This window comes from Anguilla anguilla, chromosome 1 (assembly GCF_013347855.1).
Source record: "Anguilla anguilla isolate fAngAng1 chromosome 1, fAngAng1.pri, whole genome shotgun sequence".
Lineage (NCBI taxonomy): Eukaryota > Metazoa > Chordata > Actinopteri > Anguilliformes > Anguillidae > Anguilla > Anguilla anguilla.
The window spans coordinates 50,422,228-50,443,867 of NC_049201.1; the positions used below are offsets into that span (position 1 = coordinate 50,422,228).

The following is a 21,640-nucleotide window of genomic DNA, read 5'->3' on the forward strand; positions in this document are numbered from 1 at the left end:
GTTTGATTATTAAAAGTAGAATTTGCTTTGGGATCCCAAAATAAACTCACCTGTCCTTTAAAGATACTGTTGGAAGAGTTGGACTCTGTACCCACATCCACATTTAGCAGTAACTACAGTGAACCTCAGAACAGCCACTTTCATTTACATCAATGGTCCTTGTTTGTACTATGCAAATTCAGTGTTTGGAGTCACACACAGACTGATGAAAGTATTGTGACAAATCTTGAATGAAGACCCTCCACCCCGCCCCCCACCCCCCACCCCCCACCAAAAAACAAAAAAAAAAAACAAAAAAAAGAACCAAGCTACTGGAGAATGAATTCAGCAGTTTAAGAATATCACACTCTGCTGTGCATTTTAACCTCACTACACAAAACTTCCCAGTTCTCCAAATGTTCATTTGTAATTCTATTTACAATAGTTCCTGCAACCTGATTCAGCAGAGGGGAAAAAATAATTTAGCATATTTTTCATATTTTTTGTTGTTATTTAAAAAAAAAAAAAAAACAGACCTACAGAATGATTCACAGACACCAGACGGATATTTTGAATGGCTGCTGGTGGACGTACACCAGGAAATTGAAAATGAATGGGTTAACTTTGGAAAGGGAGGGGGAAAAAAAACTGTTATGAAAATGGTGACTGTGTGGAAGGATGTCCAGCTTTTTCCTGGCATATGTCGTTGCCCAGGGCTCCTTCTACGTTACGAAAGCTTAACGGCAATCTTCTGTTCTTTTTTCGTCAGTCTCTGAGCTTCTTTCTCCAGTTTCTTCCTCTGCTGCTCCATGGCTCGTTTCTCCCTCTCTGCCAGCTTCTGCTGCCTGTTTCAGAAAGAGCACAAAACAGCCGTCAGAAATACCCCAGTTTTCCAGAGTAACTCAGAGTATCTTGAAGGTACAAAGGTTCCCCCCCCCCCCCTTTCAGCAAAGAATTATACAGTAATCTGTACCTGTGCCCTATATCAAATGCATTAGGTCTACAAAACAAGCTGGAATTTTCTGGACTTGTGGTGCATATCAATGAGAGGTTGTCTCGACACATCGTTCAACAAGCTTCAACAAGACATGCTTGCCACAGGGGGCTGAGATGAGAATAATTTTGAGGTTTTCATTTAATCCTGTGAAAAAAAGCTTACTCAGAAACTATATTCAGTGTGTCCTATTATCCTATGCAGTTTGTCCCTGCCACCTACAATTCCAGACTAGCAACATAACATGCAGCATTAGTATATAATTTATTAGTAGCATCAGTTAATGCTTTGTAAGCTAAGATTCAGGGCACCCTGGGAAGATTCAAAGCCACAAATTGTTCTCATCATTGTTTCAGGATACCCAAAAGCAGGGTTGCCCAATCCCTGTTCCTGAAGATCTAATATCCTGTAGGTTTTCACTCCAACCCCAGCAAAACACACCTCATTCAACAGCTAGAGATCTCGCTGAGCTGCTAATTGGTAGAATCAGGGGTGCCAAATTAGGGTTGAAATGAAAACCTACAGGATGGTAAATCTCTAGGGACAGGGTTCGACAGCCCTGCCCAAAATCAAGTGCAAGTTAGGAACACTGTGACTGAACCTGTACTTCTCCGACCTTTTCACCTAATATTGAAGACAGCTCACTGTTTTATCAGAGGTCATCATTACAAACACATGACAAATTCCTTAAGTGGACCACTTCAAACCAAATAACTGCAGTCGTTGCCCAGACATGCATGGTAAAACGTTTTACTCAAAACTAACGCCACACACTTCGGTTTGGTGGCATGAGTGTTGATGAACACTCATGTATTGCATCACACTGAACTCCTTTCGAATCCTTCTGTGCCAGGAAATCCACTCAGAGTTTGTGCCCTGTGCTTCCCAGAATCAGTCAGAGTCTGTCTAGCTTTGGCCAAAGCAATATTTCTCTGATGAGACATATCTGAGAGATCAGGGGAAAACCAGGGGTTCTCTTTCCCTTTTATCTCATCCCTTTTATTTATTCACGACTGCTTGAATGTGCATTTTAAAATAACCCCAAGCAGTATGAACATATGGGATAAAATCTGTTAAAAGTCACGTGTAAATCATGAACAAATGCCTATTCGTAAAGGTTCTTAAAATTTATTTAAAAAATTAAGTGGGCCATTTCAGTATTCCTGAAACACACTATGATACAATGGTCACTGAAGTCATTGGGGAACACAAAACCCGCTGGGTCTTTGTGAGGAGTGTTGGTTAGAATCAAACCAGTAAGAGTAGAATTATCAGGTAATTTTGTATTAAGTCGTGTATAAAACTAACAAGTTGGGAGAGATTGAGAGAGTTACACATGCATTTGAATGGATCAGAAAGAGGAGTTAAACGATCGTGAATTAAATTGGGATCGTTTAACTCCTCTTTCTGATCCATTCAAATGCATGTGTAATTTCTTGTTATTAAACTCAGCCAATAAATAACACAAGGAAGAAATCTCATCTCTTGAAGCCTTATGACAAGTCTTATGACAGCCTAATATTGTGAAATATTAGGCTAGAAGGCAAGCTAGCAAACTTGATTCATAACTAAATAAACTGATTAGCTACCAATCAAGGAGATTAGCTTGCCTTACATAAAACCAATAGGTAGCCTCATCAAAACATACAGGATTACTTTTCTAGAAATCAGACTACAAGTCTGATCTTATCATTTAGTAACTGCCTTTAGCTAGAGCCCAAAAAGCTTGTCAGCCACATTGATAATGATCATCTTGAAGTATGCTGTCTAATGGTAATTCATTACTTTGGTTTGCTATTGCCAACTTCCTTTCTTTTGGCTAAGAAGTGAGGATGCCAGGGCTTTATGAGAGTAGGTTGCTTGCTTGCAGGCTCTCACTGGGACTGTACTATTGAACATTAGTGGCAGCAAAATTTGAGAGGCTTTGGTCAGGCCCCTAAATTTGACTGTCACAGTGAATCTGTTGACAAATAATGACTTAGCCCAAACATAATTTGCAATTTAAAATGAAGATTTTGAAGACATGACCACAATCTGATGAGCTGAATTTCTCTCACTGTATTTAAATCTCTGTTAGCTACAGATTCACCATGGTTACTTAACAATACATGACTGAATAAAGATGCCTACTAGACCTTTAATGCTGATGAAACGACACTTACTTACGTAATAATGTAAATAAGCTATTTATGCTCAGTATACCTTCATAAAGCAAAATGTTTTATTTTTTGCCATTACGTAAGACAAGAAGGTCCTCACGCTTGATTGACCACATGCATGGTATAGTGCACCGTGGTACCACCGTGTAGAATACTGCATAGTGCACTTATGTAACTCCAGCAGTGACACAGAATGTTTAAGTAAGGGTTACGTCATAATCTACGCAACTTGTAACATAAGGCGGATACTGCTCTTCCCAAGAACCGTCTGGCATACAAATAATATATGTATGCAGGGTGTTAATTTAATGTAAAATCATCTCTCACTGAAATGCTTTTAGCACAATTTTCAGAACAAACACCCTTGTTATAACGTAAGTGGCAATATCCAATATGGAAAAGCCTAAGTTACAAAGGTGTATGTGGATTCTCAAGCTATTCAGCAATACTGTCTTATGAAGCAGCTGACAAATTAAGGTATCATGTAGCATAAAACTAAATCATGCTAGAATGTCTGCCAAGCAAGGTGTATACAGCATTAATGTATAGGCCGGAGTGTGGCACAGTGGGTAAGGAACTGCGCTTGTAACCGAAAGGTCGCAGGTTCGATTCCCGGGTAAGGACACTGCCGTTGTACCCTTGAGCAAGGTACTTAACCTGCATTGCTTCAGTATATATCCAGCTGTATAAATGGATACAATGTAAAGTGCTATGTAAAAAGTTGTGTACGTCGCTCTGGATAAGAGCGTCTGCTAAATGCCTATAATGTAATGTAATGTAATGTTTTTGTTGCTGTCCCAACATGCTAAGGTCTTGCTTACAAAGATGATATGTAATCTTTCTGACGGTAAGCTTACAGACCACCATCGAGTGGAACCTGTACCTTGTTTCTGACAGAAGCATCCATTGTGGATCGTGCATTGGGGCATTACTGGAACATTACAATACAAGTCAATGTGGGTGTTACCCACTCTGAACAGGCTGGGGTCATTCCAAACGCTTATTTCCACTCATTGCATCATTTTCTCACTCCTTAGCTCCATCCATTGGAGAACACGAGGAAGAGACGAAAGGATGAGATACGAGAACGGAGGAATCAAGGCAAATGAAGCGTCCTTCTTAAGTCAAGCATCAGTCTGAAGTGACGTCAATTACAGATGCAGCAGATGTGGACAGCTGGATGCACAGGCGGATCAATTATATGTCACACATTCCAAAAAAAAAAGAAAAGCAAAGGCTGCCCTTGTATATCCTCACTGAAATCTCCCCGCTCCTCCATTTAACAGACTGGAACAACCTTAAAGATGGTGGACCTTAATTTATTTCTAGGTCACGCTATGGCTGCATGATATATCAGATTGTGATCTTTTGAAGCGTAATAAGAATAAGAATAAGAATTCCTCATGGAGCGTATAGGTGACCTTCGGTCTTTTTTTCAGTCATACCTGATGCGCTAGTAAGAACCACTAAAAATACATCCCTAATAACTATTGGGTGTTGATAAGACAGCCAATCAGCAACGAGCTAGTACATGTGATAATGTGATTTGCTTTTTCCGATTGCAAGAAGGCCTTGCTGGTGATTGGCTGCATGTTCAGCACCCAATTTATATCAGTGTTTTTTTTTCCTCTGAAGTATTTCACATGGCCTCTGATGCATGGATGCATACTACCGCATCAGGTATGACAAAAAAAATAAAATAAAAACAAAAGATCGCCTATGGTGGCGGTTACTCAGATTACCCTTAGAAATACTGTGATTCAATATATCATGCAGCGCTAGCATGAACCAAAAATTGATAACTCGGAATCCGGAAACCGGGAAATCAAAGACGGATAAAATAAGCGATTGGAATGAACACACTTACACACAGTAAGTGCGCTCTTAAATCCTGTTAAGATTGAGGCCACGCAATGACACAACCTTGCATTATTCAGGGATGGGAGCCATCAAGGACTAGCTTTGTGAGGAAGTTCATCTATGATACTTGTGCAAGCTGGACTGAGAATTTTACTATAATACCCATAAATCAGACATTTTCTAATTAGACTTAAAAATATTTGTGTCATTATACTGTTCAATCAAAGAATGCAATTTTCACAGGAAGGAGCCTTTAATATAGTCCCCAATGAAAAGTGTGCAGTGGTGAAGCAAACCTTTCCATGAAATTATAAAATTCTTTGACATTTTGCAAACTGAAAAGCCTAAGAGTGCTCAAGGACGAGACTGACCCACACAAAAAAGCCAAGGTCATGCACTGCCACCTACTGGCAAGAAGCAGAAAAACAACTAGACATATATCATCTGCATGTGCAAGTATAAACAGCACAGGGAAATGGCAATTCCGAATCCACTAATCCAGGGAACATACAAGAGACCCTACATGCATAGCGAGTTTCACTGCCATGCCTATCAAATAGTGAGAGCCAATACATCAACAAGGTCAGCTAAACTGATATACCAAGCACAGAAAAAAAATCCCCATTTATTTGAGGGCACCACCATAGATATACACCTATCAGAATTTCCGTGCTTGTTAAAAGCATGGGTGAACGTACACATCAGGCTCTACTTTGCATATAACCGGCTGTGAGAGAAGAAGGAATGGCAGGAGTGGAGCACGGACGAGTGCAGTACCTCAGCACTTCCTCCGCCTCCCAAGCAGCTTCAGACTCATCCTCCCAGGCATTGGGGTCCTCCTGCCAGGTGTCCATTTCCCCTAGCTCAGCCTGCAGCACAAAGGGAAAGGTGGGGGGCAGGGGGTTGGAGGTGGAGGGTTAATATAGTTCAATCTTAACTGTCCCAAAGATTCCTAGGTGCTCTGTCGCTGTAGACACCCCTTTAACTACATGCTGTAAAGTTTCTAAATATAGCAAGAATAATCACTTTCACTTGTATGTAAAAATGTCCGTTCAACCAACAGTTATTAAAAGGATCTACTATTAATCTAATTGTTGCATTGAACTGCATCTTATTTCTACTTCTGTTATACTGCTCAAATTATTTGATTTTGTTTAATGTGTCAATGAAACTGCAATGTTTCCATATAAAAATTAATTAATGTGCTTTCCGTCCCCCCCCCCCCCACAAGTTCACAGCTGTAAGATATACGAAGTGCTCTGTGCGGTAGTCTCTGGAGGAAAGTCGACTCCAATCTGGTGTGTGATTGGCCCGTCAGGAGGAGCGGGCTGCCGCGCTCACCGACGGCTGGGTGAATGACACATCCTGAGTGGCTGCCAGCCGGCTGGAGAATCCCGAACTTCCGTCCGGAATGGTGAAATTCAGCGGCTCCCTCTTCTTCAGAACAATCTGAGGGAGGGAGAAAGAGAAGGAGGGTGGTCAAGCTCCCTGATCTAGACAATGCTTTCCCCAATTCTTTAACCTTGCTCAAAGGACATAGTGGGGAATGCAGCATGGCAGGAAAAAGGATGTTCGCAAGATGGAAATACATCTGCGAAGAATCAACTTGCTAAAACTTCACAAGGTCACTATCACATTAAAAAAAAAATTATTACATTTAAACGATAACAACTGAAAATGAAATGAGACTCACAGGCACAATGGTCCAAAATGGTGGCCTGGTACTAAACAGAACGCACAACTCATTTCTTTATTGTCAATAGCCGTTTTTTTGTTAGTATGCAGCTTTCAAATTTTGGCACACACTTTGTTCTGAATACAATTATTAACTTAAATGAAGTAATACTTTTTGGGTTTTCCTGATGGTGGGAGCCATGTCCTTGAAGTAATCTGGCTCCTCCTCCTCGGCATCATCCTGAGGGGGTGGAAGGTTGCCATTGCCCCCCTCGATTTTGATACTTGTGGGGGCTTCCTCATCCCAGGAGCTCCACTCCTCAATCTCAGCCTGGGGCAAAATGAGCATAAACATCCAGTGGGATTACAGTATGACTGAAAAAATCAAAACAAAAACACCAGGAAACATCCACAGCCCCTGTATCTATGATACAGGCTACTTTAGCTCCAATGGAAGATTGAGCTGCATTGTATCTGAATTGAAAAATGAATGACAATCTGTCTGAACAAAATAAGCGATGTCGCTATTGCCCAAGGGAACAAATTGTCTGCAAAAAAATGAAGTGCACTGCATTAACCATTACTGAAAAATCGTACAAACACAGCAAACAGGTGATGATTAACAAGTGAAAGACGTGCCATCTTTCCTGCAAGCAACGTCAAAACAACGAATCCGTGAAGCTGGTGAAGTATTGCTGATAAAAGAAAGCACAGCATGGGATTGCTGGACCTCACTGACCTGTTTGGGAACCGATGAAAAATCCACTGTAGTTGGCAAAGTTATCTGGTCACCACTTAGCTTTCGCAACCTTCCTGATCTGTGGAATGATACATCACTTACTCAACCAACAATACTCCACAGGACACCTCTTCTTGTTCAATATCATTCCAGAATAAATAACTTTGCAGTAAACACAGGTGCATTCTTTATCTTTAAATACCAGCAGTTTTGTACAGCAGGCAAAACCTTAATTTAGCAAGAAACTAAAGTAAATTGCAGCTATGCATCGTTCGAATGATCTATAATTCTAGTACAAAAAAAACTGAGGCAAGCTTCGAAATAAACCTCCAGCTATACACGATTAAATTGCCCCAACAATCATAACTCTTACCTGCATATCAATCTTTTGAAGAAGGACAGCAAGGTTGCGAGACAAGTGCAGATCTTAAAAAGGCGAAACTGAGAGATGGCCATGGTCGAATATGCACTGCTGCATGAACCAACAGGAAAGGACAGCTAGTAGTGGTTAAACATACGCTTTAACATGTTGCATTTAAAAAAAAAAAAGTAGCCAATGTTGACTAATATACTAACATAATTTATTCGAAAATAAAGTTTTTCGTTACAAGCTAGTCTAGCTAAACAATTAGCGACTGTTCGCAAGCGAATATAATTTGTTTATCTGGCAAGCTAGCTATCGATAGCTACAGAGCAATGTAGATAGGTGCCCGATCACAATAACTGCACCAGCTGAGCTGAACTATGACAACTGAGAATAAAGCAACATGAACCAAAATATAAACGCGTGGGTATGTTATGGTTTATAACGCAATCAGACATTTTGTTATTCTGTTCCGTCAACTGGCTGTATCTCTTAAATGTAGCTGGCTAGTTAGGTTAGCAACCAACAAGACACTGACAGATTGTTTGACACGAACACAATGCGAAACTAAGCGCCTTTGCATTACACAATGGTTAAACCAACACCATCAATGAGTCCTGCGAGTATACTCACCGTATAAATCAATACAGAATCGCAGTATTTGCGAGCATCTATTTTGCTACCACTAGCTAGCTACGTTAGCTAACCAGATCCGACACACTTCGACTATTCAACAAGCAACAAATAAAACGGATCTGCACTCCTTAGCCTTCGAGGTAAATAAACTGTCTTCAGTCAAGTTCATGTCTACTGCACCAGCAGTCTGAGCCAGTGGATATTACAAATGTGCTACCTTGCTCCCTTGTCCATTTTCATTTCAGAGAACATCACCCTTTGCACGGGTCTGTGAGTGCCATCTTTACACTGACAAGGAAGCAGAACGTTTGCAGAAGTAGGACCCTTCTATAGAGGTCCGCTGGACTGCCAGATTTTATTAGGGCTCCAAGCACGAAGTGTGCTATGGTAGGAAACAATGTGTTCTTTTACAGATCAGTGATAGGAACCTGTGGTATTATTATTATTATTATTATTATTATTATTATCCAGGTGTAAAACTGATTCTGGAGAAAAAACCAAAACAAAATTTCATTTGATTGTAATTTCTGCCACTCAAATTACCTGAGAGATGGACCTGGTTAATGGACACTTTGGCATATTTGTCATCTGGATTGTTTTCCTGCCTTTTTTAATTTTTGGCTAAACTTGGACACTGAAAATTATTATTATTATTTTTTACATGACGGGCAGAATGGAACCCATGTTTACACATACACCAGGACTTAAACTGGAAACATACACCATCAAATCAGTACCCTTAAGAGAGTTGCAGGGGTGAGTCTCTCAGATGCACCCATAACACAGCAATGGGGCCATATTTAGACTATTCTCAACACTGGACACAAAATATACCTGGGAGATGCGGGAGCAAACAATCTTTGGCCACCTGTTACGCACTTGTCTCAGTGGTCTTGTGTGGTTAGGAATTGCCTGCAACTGTTGTTGTTGTTATTATTATTTTTTTAATTATTATTATTTTTATTATTGTGCTATCTTCCCCTGTGTAACAGTCTCAGAAAAAAAATAAAAATAAAATCTCAAAGCAGATAACTCGGTGAGTCCGTTGGTTTCATCAGCACATCTTGGCTATATTCGCTAGCAAATTGAAAAGCTGCCTTAACTTCAACGGCATACTGTAGAGAAGAAAACAAAAAAGTGCATTAGGAGGCACACATAAATATGGACAATAACAATTAAACATTACACTAAATACAGAATGATACAAGAAAACACAGTACAGTAACCATCCACGATTATTTGTGAGTTGTATGAAGTGCAGATACAGGGTATATAGGTCTATACATTCAGTAGTCGTTTTATTAGGTACACCTGTCTAGTACTGGGTAGGACCACTTTTTGCCTCCAGAACAGCCTAAATTCTTTGTGGCATGGATTCAACAAAAATTTCTGAAAACTTTACTTTGTGATTTTGGTGCATGCTTACACAAAAGCATCACGCAGTTCCTGCAGATTTTTTGGCCACACATTCATGCTGTTAACTTCTTGAGATCTGGGGACTGTGTAGCCAACTGTAAACTGAGTTTTTCCAGTCCTCAATCATCCGGTTTTGGTGTTCACATGCCCACTGTAGCCTTATCTGAACTGACAGGAGTGGAATCCAGCATGGTCTTCTGCTGTTGGAGCTCATCCGCTTCAAGGTCTCATGTACTGTGCATTTAGAAATGCCCTTCTGCACACCACTGTTGTAAACAGCTGTTACTTCAACATTTGTGGCCGTTCTGTTAGCTTGAACGAGTTTGCCTATTTGCCTCTGATCGCTCCCATTAACAAGGTGCTGCCCGTAAAACTGCCACTCACTGGATGTTTTTTGTTTATTGCACCATTTTCTGTAAACTATAGAGCCCTGTTACTTGAATCACAATGCTTGAGAGCCAAGAACAGTTGGTTTTCCACCCTCCCTTTTATAGAGTGTCAGGAGGGAAGACAGTCTGGCTAATCAGTAGCACAAATTGTTCAAGTTATTACCTGAAAGAAAAGTAAACCAAGGCTTTGGATTTGAGGGCCAAATCTGAGTATCCATCCACTACAGCAGATGTGGGCAATGAGGGCAGTATCAGTTTATGGCTTTCATGCCAACTTCCAGCCTTGATTGCTTAATTAGCCCTAACATTTAGCCATCTGACATTTTAGCTACATTTTTTGACTAAGTGCAAGAATGACAACAGAAGACTGTTCTATTTCATATCAGTCAACATGCCACCATATGGGTCAGCCTCATTGAAAGGTTGAGCTGTTAGGAGGAATGACAGCATATTAATCACACCCACCACCTGCCTGCAATCAGATCCTACAAATGCGAGTCTGGCAACACACTCTCCGTTTGCCTCCTGGAAATCAAAAAAGCTGCGATATTCCAGGCTGTTAGCATGTTTGATTTGGTTGTTTTCAGCTCTTTTTGTGGATCGCATAGCAATTTGTCTCCCAGTGAGAACTTTCACCAAAAGAACTGACCATTGCTGAACGGACATTCTTCTCCCACAAGGTGAAAACTGTTGTGTCAGCTATGGCTGTTCTTAATTTGGCAACAGTTGAAGATAAGCATTGCTTAATGATATTAATGATATTAATAATATTCACAGAATAGTGTAGGAATACATTTTACTGTGAGGCAGCCGACAGGAGCCTTTTAGACTGAGAGGGAAAATGCTACTAACCCTTTCCCAACCCTGCTTTGGGACTATCATGGTACCCAACAGTAGTCATGAACGGTGGGGCCATGTCACAGACTGGGCAGGATGAAGATGAGTGGTCCTCCTTCCAAGATCACACTAAGCTGAGCATTATGACAGCCTAAGGGTGATTCAGAAGAGGCGTAGGAAAGCAATTAATTATATTATTTATATTAAATAATTGAAGTATTAAGAAATTTTCCAAACAGATGCTGATGGTACTGCAGTTGTACTGTGCTCAATTACGTATTAAAATTAAAAGTATTTTGAAAATTTGATCTTTAATACACAAACTGCACTTTTTTATTTTACAAAAATTAAGGATTTAACACAATTGCTCATTTCTTTGTGCATTTTGTTATTATACGATCTTACAGGCAGACAGTGAAGAGATAGAGGTCTGGACAGCCTGCAACAGCTTTAAAATAGTAAGTGCAAATCACACCTACATTGCCATACGCCATAGGCATCTAGCCAGCTCAGAAAGCTGATTAACGGTAATGTATTTAGGATGCTACAGTACTTCGCTTGCCAGCTGTCATTTCTTGCTTGTCAACATAAAACTGACCAGTTAAAGATAACTTCATTAACTTTACTTAGCTAGTTAATGAGAGCAGTGCTTGCTTGTAATGTTTGTTAGCCAGTAGCTTACAGATTAACTACTGTAACATTACAAGCATCTATTTTATTGACACTTAGCTAAGTCACCAACATGAATTATTTAGAGGATTAAAACAACAAAAAAAAAAAAAAACTGTATATACATTTGGGATCTCTAGTAAATTGCCAAACCAAAATGGGCATTTCTGACTGCTTGTTTGACAAAGTTGATTTCTTTTCAATACAGCAACAACAGCAATTGTAACCAAATGTTTATTGTTAAAAATGCATTAAAACAATTCACAACTACTTAGTATTTTATCTCTGAAAGACAATATTAAAAAATGGTCTAAATCATGATAAAATGTCACATTACTTTAATTTCAGAAATGAGGCAAAACAAATGTACTTGATTACTATTTGGATCCAAAAATAAAGAAAAGAAGAAGGTAACGCTTCCATTCATAGGGTGGAATGCTGAGCGAGAAAAGCTCTTATTCTCTGTAGAAGTTCTTTCTTCACACTGTCAGGTACAAGAGCTAAAAGTAAAAAAAAAAAAAAAAGAGGTTAAGACAAACACCACAAATGGCACTTTTCTGCAGAATTGAACAGTATTGAATGCAAGTGTGAATCACCATACTATCCCCCCTCACTAAAGGTATAAAGTCTGGCACTGCGCTGCTAAAATAACCTTAAAGTCATCCAGGGAAGGAAGGTTTTGGTTGATAGGGTGGCTCCTGTCTAATCAACAAGCGAAACTCCTCTGTGTGGGAAGTGCATCCCTTCAGTAAAATAAGAACTCTGCTCAATCAGTGAACTACACAGTGAGAAGTGGCAGCATGTGCCCTGCAGGATGCAAATGCTAGTCTGTTCTCCCAAACTGATGGATGATGTTGTAGTAATGAAAGGGGCCTATAGTCTGGGCCTTGGTAGCTAACCTTGGAACCTAGGAATTGGTAAAAAATAAGTAACTATAAACATTTAGCTTCATTAAAAGCACATGATCAATAAAAATACCCAAATAAATGCCTTAGAAAGTAATACCTCTTCCTTTGGGTGTGATTTCTGCCACCAAGTCTTCCACAGTCACATGTTCTAAGCCCTTTTCCTTGATGACATCTGCAAACAGAAGGAATCCATAAGATAGGCTCCTGTCATAATGTCGTATAGCGTTTTCTAGCAAAATGACTGATTACATTATCAGAAGCAAACAGAATGCCCAGAGGTCCCAATTACATTGCACAGATGACCGCTTGGGGCAGTTTTTCCCAAGTATTAGACTAACAGAAAAGTTAAGTTGCTGAAGAAAACTAACAAACAAACAAAACTATGTAATGCTATGAAATTCTTTTAGCTATAAAAAAAAAAAAAAACATTCTCAATGCAGGCCTGTCTCTCCACAAGGAATCTTATGGACAGAATTGTGAATTTAAATTTTAGCTTTTAACTTAGGTAGAATGAGTCTGTGTGTGTGTGTGCATGCATGCGTGAGGTGGGCAGGTGGGGTGAGCTATGTAATTATTTCATTTTTTAAAGCTAATTGGAGCAATGCACTAAATTAAAACAAATTCACGCAGTGACAAAGTGTTTCTGCTACATTCACCTAGCAGCGGATTTATCTTCGCTCCACTGCACAGCCTGCCCACAGAGGCAAACTTTTTTTGGTATCCCTTCTCAGTAACCAGAGACATCCTGGACATAGACATGCCTGTCATCATTGTACTTGACGGACAGAACGAGAGTCATGCCCTGTTCTACCTGCGTCTTAAAACAAACGCATGCTTTCCTAGGACGGGAGCCTTTGGTTTGTGAGGTGACTGACAGTCTCTCAATCTCTTGAGTTGACAACAGCCATCAGATAAAGATGAGAAGGTAGAATGGGTAGTTGTTTACATCTTACTGAAATTTACATATATGAACAAAATTCACAGCGACTTCTTAAGTTTAAGCTATTTTAATAACTTTGTTAAAGGTCTTTAACATTGACAAACAGTATTGAGCTCACCTAAGACAACTCGCAAAAAAAAAGAAAAATTGAAAAAAAAGAAATTCATTTCTGGCAGAAACACAACAGGTGCAACAGGTAAAAATGATCTCTAGCTTGAATAGTGAGACTGCCAGCAAGCTAACCAAACTACAAAGATGCAACTCAAGTCATGGCCATCCTCAAAGATCGCCCGTAAATTTGTGATTTGCATGACAGCAACACAAAACCTTTATGCAAATTCTAAAGAAAACAGTTCAGTATGTACCATGGTAGGGAAATAGCTGGGAAACACCATGCTGGCAGGAACCAGGAAGTCAGAAGACATATCCTTGGCGTTTGCTCCTACGCCAAACCAAGCAAGTTGTACCCCCCCCCCCCCCAGGCCTAACTGACAAAATGACTGGCCTCACTCTAGAAAACAAATGTATACATTTGAATTCATCCTGACTCATGCATTTATACAATGCTTACCTTTACAATGTGCTTTCAACTGATCCTTCCACCCACATTCAATAAGTTTGGCTCTGAGCAACTCCTTCAACCTGTGCCAATGAGAAAGAGGGAAAAAAAGGCAGTAAAAATGAATTATTCGCCAGGTATATTGACTCATTGTCATTTAAAACACTCGGCATAAATCAGCAGATCAGTGGGAGTTCCTGCCTCAATCTGTCCGATTATGTTAATATGAATGTTGTGTTTGTGCTTGTGTGCCATACAAATCAACGACTTGCTGTTATGTATTGGATTAGGAGTTCAGAAATCAGTTAAGGTAGTTGAAAACATGGTCTTAAGTTCATCCATGATTTTTACCTTATTACTTATAACTTATTAATGCAATACAGGTTAGGGTTGTCGCCATTTACTTTGGTTTTTTAAAAACTCTTGACCAGTGATCAGATGACCACATTTTCAGCAAACAGAACCCTGAAAATTTGACTTATCAAATTTTACATAATTTAGGCAACTCAAAACCTCTTTCTAAAATAATTGTTTGCCATATTGTGCATGGAAGTATTAGAGGATCTCCTCTGACAGATGTTGACCTCTCTCAACTCCTGCTATTCCACCAACTGCCTCTCTAGATCCCAAGCCCACTCTCCTCCTCCAGTCCATCTCCCCTGAAATCCTCCCATTCATCTCCTCCTAGGTAAACTCATTGCCCACTGGATGCATCGGTCTTGTCATTACCCATAAACCAACAAAACTGCTAAAGCTGCCATGTAAAAACAAATGATAAAACTAAGCATGTAAATTTCCATGAATTTAAGTTTATTTTTCCTGTGTACTGTATAGCGCTCAAGCCGTCTTTTTCTTGAGCACTGGAGTCCTTGAGTACTCATGCCCATCCCTACAGGCTACCTCAAGATCCTGCGGCTCTTAACCATTTTGCTTTTCACCTTGACAGCTCCTTCCAGGTTTCATGGAAGGTGCGGTTTTGAGACCTCAGACTCATGACAGGTGTTCCCTAGGGTTTGATCCATGGTCCTACCCCCTGCTCTATCTACACTAGCCTCTTGGTTCTGTCATAGCCTGTCTTTTCATTCCTATTCTGACAACACAATTTTTCCCTCTTCTTCCCTCCCTCTAATGCACTGGTTGCAATTTGAACCATCATCTGGTCAACAAAACATCTCAAACTGGATGGCAAACCACTGCCTAAATCTCACCTCGGCTAAAACGAAGTTGCTACATGTCCCAGCTAAGCCCTTATGCCTTCTTTACCTTTCACTCACCCAGGACGGGACTACAACCCTCTTAATTTGTAAGAAAATTCAGAGCAGTAACTGGACAACAAACTATTCAACTTGGGTAACATCACTGCAGTATGTCAGAAAAGCAGCTTCTTTCTGTAAAATCTATTACACATTTGCACACACCTATTCCTCACCACATTCTCAGCCCAGCTCTTAGTCCAGGCTCTGGTCATTTCCTGTCTGCTACACCCTCCTCCCTAGTCTCCCTGTCTCCAATATTAGACCCTTGCAGCTTATCCAGAATGCTGCTGCTTTATCTACAATCTCCAAAGGCTCAGCCATGTCACTCCCATTTCTATCTCGCACCACTGGCAACCTACAACAGCTTGCATCATACTCAAAACCATGGTGCTAGCCTATCAGGCTGCTTAAAGGGACTGCTCCAATATATCTTGAAAAGATCATCAGACCCTACACATCAGCCAGGTATCTCAGTTTATCCGCCCGTAGGTGCCCGCCCCCTTCCCTTTGTACTTCCAGGTCTCCTTTCCTACAGCCAGGTTAGCTTTTATGCTTTCTTGGAGATATCGTGTTTTTGTTTTTCTGAGACTAATAATGATGTTCTCCACTACTGTAAATTGGTCTGAATACGGGTATCTGCTAAGAGATTCTAATGTAATGTGAATATGGGACATGCATTCATTCACTGCATATCTATTGGTTCCACAAAAGACGGCAAAGACATTAATTAACATCTTGTTACAATTCAGGAGATTGCAACTGTAGTTGGTACAAAAACCAGCAAACACAGAGAAGCCCCTGGATAGTCTGAGAACCCCTGTGTTCGAGGAAGGCCAGTCTTACCGTTCCCGTTCGCCCATTTCAATCAGCTTCTGGTTTATTGCAGCTCTCATTTGCGAGTCTTTACTCATGTTCTTCTCTCTGAATCTACAACGGAGATGAATTTGTGAGGCAGAGCACGTATAACGTTATGTAGCTGAGCTTTCATACACTGAAAACACACCGGACGTTTCACGAACAACAGTAACCTAGCAAGCGTTGCTTAACCAAAAACAAAATAGATCGTTCCTTGTTATTCACTAGCTATCTGTGTTACACGGTGAACTGGGGAACCAGGGTTGGCGTGCTAATCAGGATTGTGATCTCGTCGCAAATGTGTAGAAAGTTTACAACGCAGGAAATCAATACACTATCATAAGGACGATATACACAAAATGTAATGTCTAATAGTAGTCTAACATAATCTAACGTATATTCGCCAGTAATACTAAACATGGCGTTTTTGCACATAGAAGTACCTGTCTGTTGTTGTTATAGTTAGCTAGCCAAAGTTAGCTACTCCGCAGGCCTATCTAGCCACCTATATTCATACTTACATAGCTGAGAATCATCCCCAGTAAACTCACAAACTACTTTATGTTCGCTAGTTGGGCAGGCTATCGTTACATGGATACAATCTAGATTTATAAGGCTGGCTAACGCCATGGCCACGTGAACAAGTTATGAGAGTAGCACAATGGCTGTGTAGCTAGCTATATTCAACTGCTAACCAGTTCGCTAACAAAACCGGTGGTTGTCATAACTAGTCATCACGAAAACTGGACAGATAGTTACTTAACAGTCAGTGGTAAGTTGGTTAAATAGCTAGTGAAGGTAATTACTTACCTAGTCTTGTCAATTCGAAAATACCCAATAACGTTAGCTAGCTACAAAATAATCTTATTTTATTGTCTAAACATCTATAGCTAAAGCTTGCTAAGTTAGCGTACAGTAGTCGAGCAAAGAATTCAACCGCTAACGTTAGCTAGCTAGTTAGCTAGCCTCTGTTCTGGTTATGATTTGTGATTTCAGTGAAACCAAACGTGGCTTACACCTAGCTGAATATATTTACAGAACACACAAAAACACCACACTCACGAATTACTGCTGGGCAAATTTGCATAATGTTGTACAGGTACGAGTTTTTCTTTTTTTTAGCTTGTTTCTTGTCCGCTCCCTTGGAAACAACTGCTCAACATGCCGTTGCCACAACGTAAACGTACCGTTCTTAAACATGCGGTCAAGTAGGAAATCAGTTCCTTCTTTGCCTTGTGAACCGCGATAATTAATTTGAGGAAATAATTGTGAGCGTTTATATTGGCAGGATTAAACAATACCAGTGTTAAATTACACGATATATCTCATAAATGATTAATTATTACCTAATTCAGTGACGCGTGCCAATTCCAAACGAGAGAGTACGTATTATAAAATATGATAATATATAATAAATGAAGTGTGTATGAGAGAATGAGTGGCAGATGCGGCAAAGGCATGTCCGTACTCACAAGATGCTGCAAATGCTGTCATACTAATGTAGTTTTCAGTCACGTAGGCTATTTCTGTCTTCTTATAATCATATTCAAAGAAAATATTCGTTACTTGGCTAAACTAAGTATAGGATAATGTAAAATAACAGTAATGATAGCTTACTGTAATTAATCACTTTTCCACAGTTAATGCATATTCTGAATCATCAAATGACTTCCTCTTTGGCAGATTGAATTAATTAATTGTTTATAGAAGCAGTTTCAACACTTGAGCATCAAATGCTTGTATTAATTAAATTAAATTAATTAACGGTTAAATTAATTTAAAAGACTAATTGTAACTGTTATTCATTTTGTGTGTGTGTGTGTTGTGGTCACAAATAAAATATTACATTAGCAAGGGATTCATATTACTGTGTTACTGTTACAATCTAACCTATTTATGTCAACACAACATAACTGGTCAAACCACACATAAATCATTGTCTGTTTGGGTAACTAAAATCTGATGACTGGTTGTCCAGTTGTGCAGCTGCATTTAATGAAAAATGGATGGCCCTGAAATCATAAAAGAAACTGATGTGTAATTTTGAAGTGGTTTGGATGTGGAAAGGTGTTTTGAGGGGGCCACAGATTGAGCTCTGTCTAGAACTCCAAAATTATTTAAAAACGCCCCTGTGTTGAACTCACATTCATGAGTGTATATGTGAATAATTGAACTGCCAACTGTAGCCTATATACCAGATTGATAGAATTATAATATCACCATGCATGCATTGATATTAAATTTAAATGAACTGTTGACAATGGTACCATTGTGTTCAATGCAATTTACTCACAGACCAACGGTGACCCCTTATGTTGTTATCTGCCAGTTGACATGCTACTACATTTGTCTGTTGCACACAAACATGAGGAGAAGACATGTCACCTGAACAATCTGGGTTGATGTTTTAGCCATTTTTTCAATGAAAAATTGTTTTGATGTATAAAGGACAAAATAGTGGAGGACAAAAATCTGAGTACTCCTCTGATTTGCCTGTGAAATATTATTTGAAATTTAGGTTTACTGCAATCAATAAAAATAATGCCTCCCTTTATTTTCTATTGGTAAAAATAAACAAAAAACTGCCATAGGGTTCACTACATGGCACACATATGTTCCATTGTCAAAGACTTAATTTAAACAAAACCTCATGCATACAATTACCAGCAATATTGCGTTAACCCCCCCCCTCCCCCCCCAAAAAAAAATAAAAATAAATATATATATATATATATATATTGTATATGTATTCTAATACTATCAGTATGGTGTATTTACTAATACTGACAGTTTTGTTGTCCAATTAAGCTCTTATGAATGAGGTTTCTGCACACTGTTCAGGATGTGGCACATTTTACAAAACTTCTTGTGACTCAATCTTACGTCATTCTCTAAATGAAAAGATGAACATATTTGGAAGTCAAACAGTCCTTCAGAGGGACTGTAATAATGACATTGCTCATGACATTGCCTATTATCTTTGGGTATTCACTAGGTTCACTGGCTAATGCTTGTTTTGTGGAAAATTCACAAGCATGTGCATTAATGCAAATTTCAACAGTGTTTTGCTTAAGTAGTGTCCTCTAGTCACAGATTTGGATAGTTACAGATTTCGGTGTAACACCTGCATATGCATTGACAATGTATCGAGATTTTTGTAAACTCCAATTTATGTTTGCCACTAGGTGACAGCAATGTGCAGCCAATGATTATTTCACTGTGCACTTGAATACTAGCCTACACAACAATGAGCATTACAGTAAACTGAAATGAGCAACAACAAAAAAATAATAATCAACCATTCATGATCTAAATGAATGTTTATTTCATGTTTTTGTTTCCTGAATTACTCCTGTGAAGCCCAGTGGTAACATAGGGTATATTTAAATGTACAATTGTAATTCACCAAGAAACTTCTGTCACATCTTGCCTGTATAAAAAGAATCTGGCAACAATATTCAGAAATTGTTATTCATGATAAAAATATCAATGTGTCATAAAGTGTAACTAAATGTTGTTGACAAATCAGTGGTCAATATGAGTGTACTTCAAGAAGAGTGAATTGAGGGGAATTACTTCATGATATTTATGGTATTTTACACAGTCAGCTCGCCTGGTATGCAAATAATTGCTATTTCTTTTGAACAAGTAGCCTACAGTATACTGAGTTCGCATTCACAAAGTCTTATCATATAATGTTTGATTCAGACTACCATGACAGGGATCAGGTATTTCAGTCAATTCTGTCAATAGCCTACTGCTGGACTTGATCTTCATGTTTAGTGGACAGTCATAATCCATAATTTAGTGGACCTGTTTTTTTCTTTTTTATTGCATTGCTCTGTGTTGCTGATGAACCAACTGTCTGAGCATACATGTAGTCCCTGCATTTGTCATAAGTGTACCATTGTTTTTTTTCTGCTATAACCTATTTGAGTTTACAATAAAGCAGAGACTATTGGGTCCCCAGAATGAGAATGGAGGGCCTTTGTCTTGACGATCCAGAAAGCACTTCACATTTAGTGCTATTAGGAACCAAGGTACATCCTATGTGAACACAAAATTTGCCGCTCAAGTGTTTGGTTGGATGTATACAGCTTCCATAAAACTGAAGTGCGTGGCATATGAACATGGCAGGCACTCGTTATGTTTAAATAAACCATATACCTTTCCTTTTCAAATTCTTTCCCCCTTCACAATACTTTGTAAAAATCTGGCAGCACAATATTGATTGTTTTTCTTGGATCAGCCATATAGGCAAAAAAACCTACCAGCCTACCAGGCTTTTGGAATCATGTGTATGGTGTTGGACTCATTATTATTGCCTCCATTTGTAGTTCGTATGAATTCCTCACCTTTCAGAATAAATCCCTAGATGTGCAGGATCCATGCACTTCTCCCATATCTAGTTTGCAAGTTTTGAAATTCTATTTCCAGAATGTGACTACCATCTTACAAAGCAATATGGGCTATAATTACTTCTGTATCCCATGGCTCTGAGCAGTCTATTCCAGGCCAGAGTATTTATAAATTCCTGCCAAAGGCGTCTGTGCCTTTCACCGAATATATTCTTAGTTTAGAGATGATATTCTGCTGTGCTTTAATGAGTTTTTGTAACCCCATAACAGTGCATTACCTCCCACATTCAATCTAATAGGTGGGACATTGAGATTGCATTACAGTTTTATTTGTCTGAAAAAGACAAGATGGAATAAATGTGTGATGTCTGTGGATTTGATTTTGATAGTGCCCATCTTTTGAATACAAATGTATATGCCAAGAACTGTAGTGTGGAGAACTGTGTCAATTGCATCAACAAAGTGATCAGTGAGAGTTTTCCACGAGAGTAGAACATAATGGAGCCATGACACAATGCTGGTCAGTCCAGGTGCTCCATAACACTTGGATACTATGTGACAACATGGAACAAGAAATTCCAAAAACCTGAGAGGGATTTAAAGATGAGCATAAGGCCCTGCATGGTGTGAAGGGTGCTGCTTTGCCTCTGTTGTGGCGACCGTCATTATGTTGATCCCCCAGGCAAAGCTGACTCAAGATTTCTGCAACTAAAGTAGAAAATCCAACCCATTTAATTCCATCTTTTACAGCACAACCTCATTATTGATTATCATCCTTCATCTAAAGTATATGCACAGAGCTGGTGGAGAAATCAGCAGAGGTCTTAGTTAAAGGGGATTAAAACTCCAGTGTTCTTCTTGAGCCATGCATCCCTGACCCCCCCCCCCCCCCCCCAATCTGAGAATTTCATTTTCGTATTTAGACAAAATATTTAATGAATAAGTAGTACATTGATTTGGTGCCAATGGATCTGCTTAAAGTACTGCAGTACTATAGTACTACACTTTCAGACTATACTATGATGTTTCCATTTAATATGCAAATAAA

At 39.3% G+C, this 21,640-nt stretch overlaps 2 protein-coding genes across 6 annotated transcripts; both read right to left on the reverse strand.

Moving 5' to 3' along the window:
* Window positions 1-309: 309 nt before the first annotated feature.
* Window positions 310-8,745, reverse strand: ebag9 (estrogen receptor binding site associated antigen 9). Of its 2 annotated transcripts, none has more exons than XM_035380020.1 (7): window positions 8,623-8,745; window positions 7,779-7,877; window positions 7,406-7,484; window positions 6,839-6,997; window positions 6,334-6,441; window positions 5,770-5,861; window positions 310-824 (listed from the first exon to the last, which is right to left on the reverse strand). In XM_035380020.1, the coding sequence occupies exons 1-7, from the start codon at window positions 8,655-8,657 to the stop codon at window positions 707-709; spliced, it is 690 nt and encodes a 229-aa protein (XP_035235911.1). In that variant the 5' UTR covers window positions 8,658-8,745; the 3' UTR covers window positions 310-706. The 2 variants fall into 2 exon arrangements, with proteins under 2 accessions (XP_035235911.1, XP_035235919.1); XM_035380028.1 differs by having other exon boundaries at window positions 8,403-8,728.
* A 3,189-nt stretch (window positions 8,746-11,934) lies between these two features.
* Window positions 11,935-17,514, reverse strand: eny2 (ENY2 transcription and export complex 2 subunit). 4 transcript variants are annotated; one of them, XM_035380052.1, is made up of 5 exons: window positions 17,422-17,514; window positions 16,223-16,306; window positions 14,136-14,206; window positions 12,722-12,796; window positions 11,935-12,216 (listed from the first exon to the last, which is right to left on the reverse strand). In XM_035380052.1, the coding sequence occupies exons 2-5, from the start codon at window positions 16,288-16,290 to the stop codon at window positions 12,140-12,142; spliced, it is 291 nt and encodes a 96-aa protein (XP_035235943.1). In that variant the 5' UTR covers window positions 16,291-16,306; window positions 17,422-17,514; the 3' UTR covers window positions 11,935-12,139. The 4 variants fall into 4 exon arrangements, with proteins under 4 accessions (XP_035235943.1, XP_035235927.1, XP_035235934.1 ...); XM_035380036.1 differs by having other exon boundaries at window positions 17,297-17,434; XM_035380043.1 differs by lacking the exon at window positions 17,422-17,514 and adding an exon at window positions 17,045-17,278.
* Between the last annotated feature and the right edge of the window lie 4,126 nt (window positions 17,515-21,640).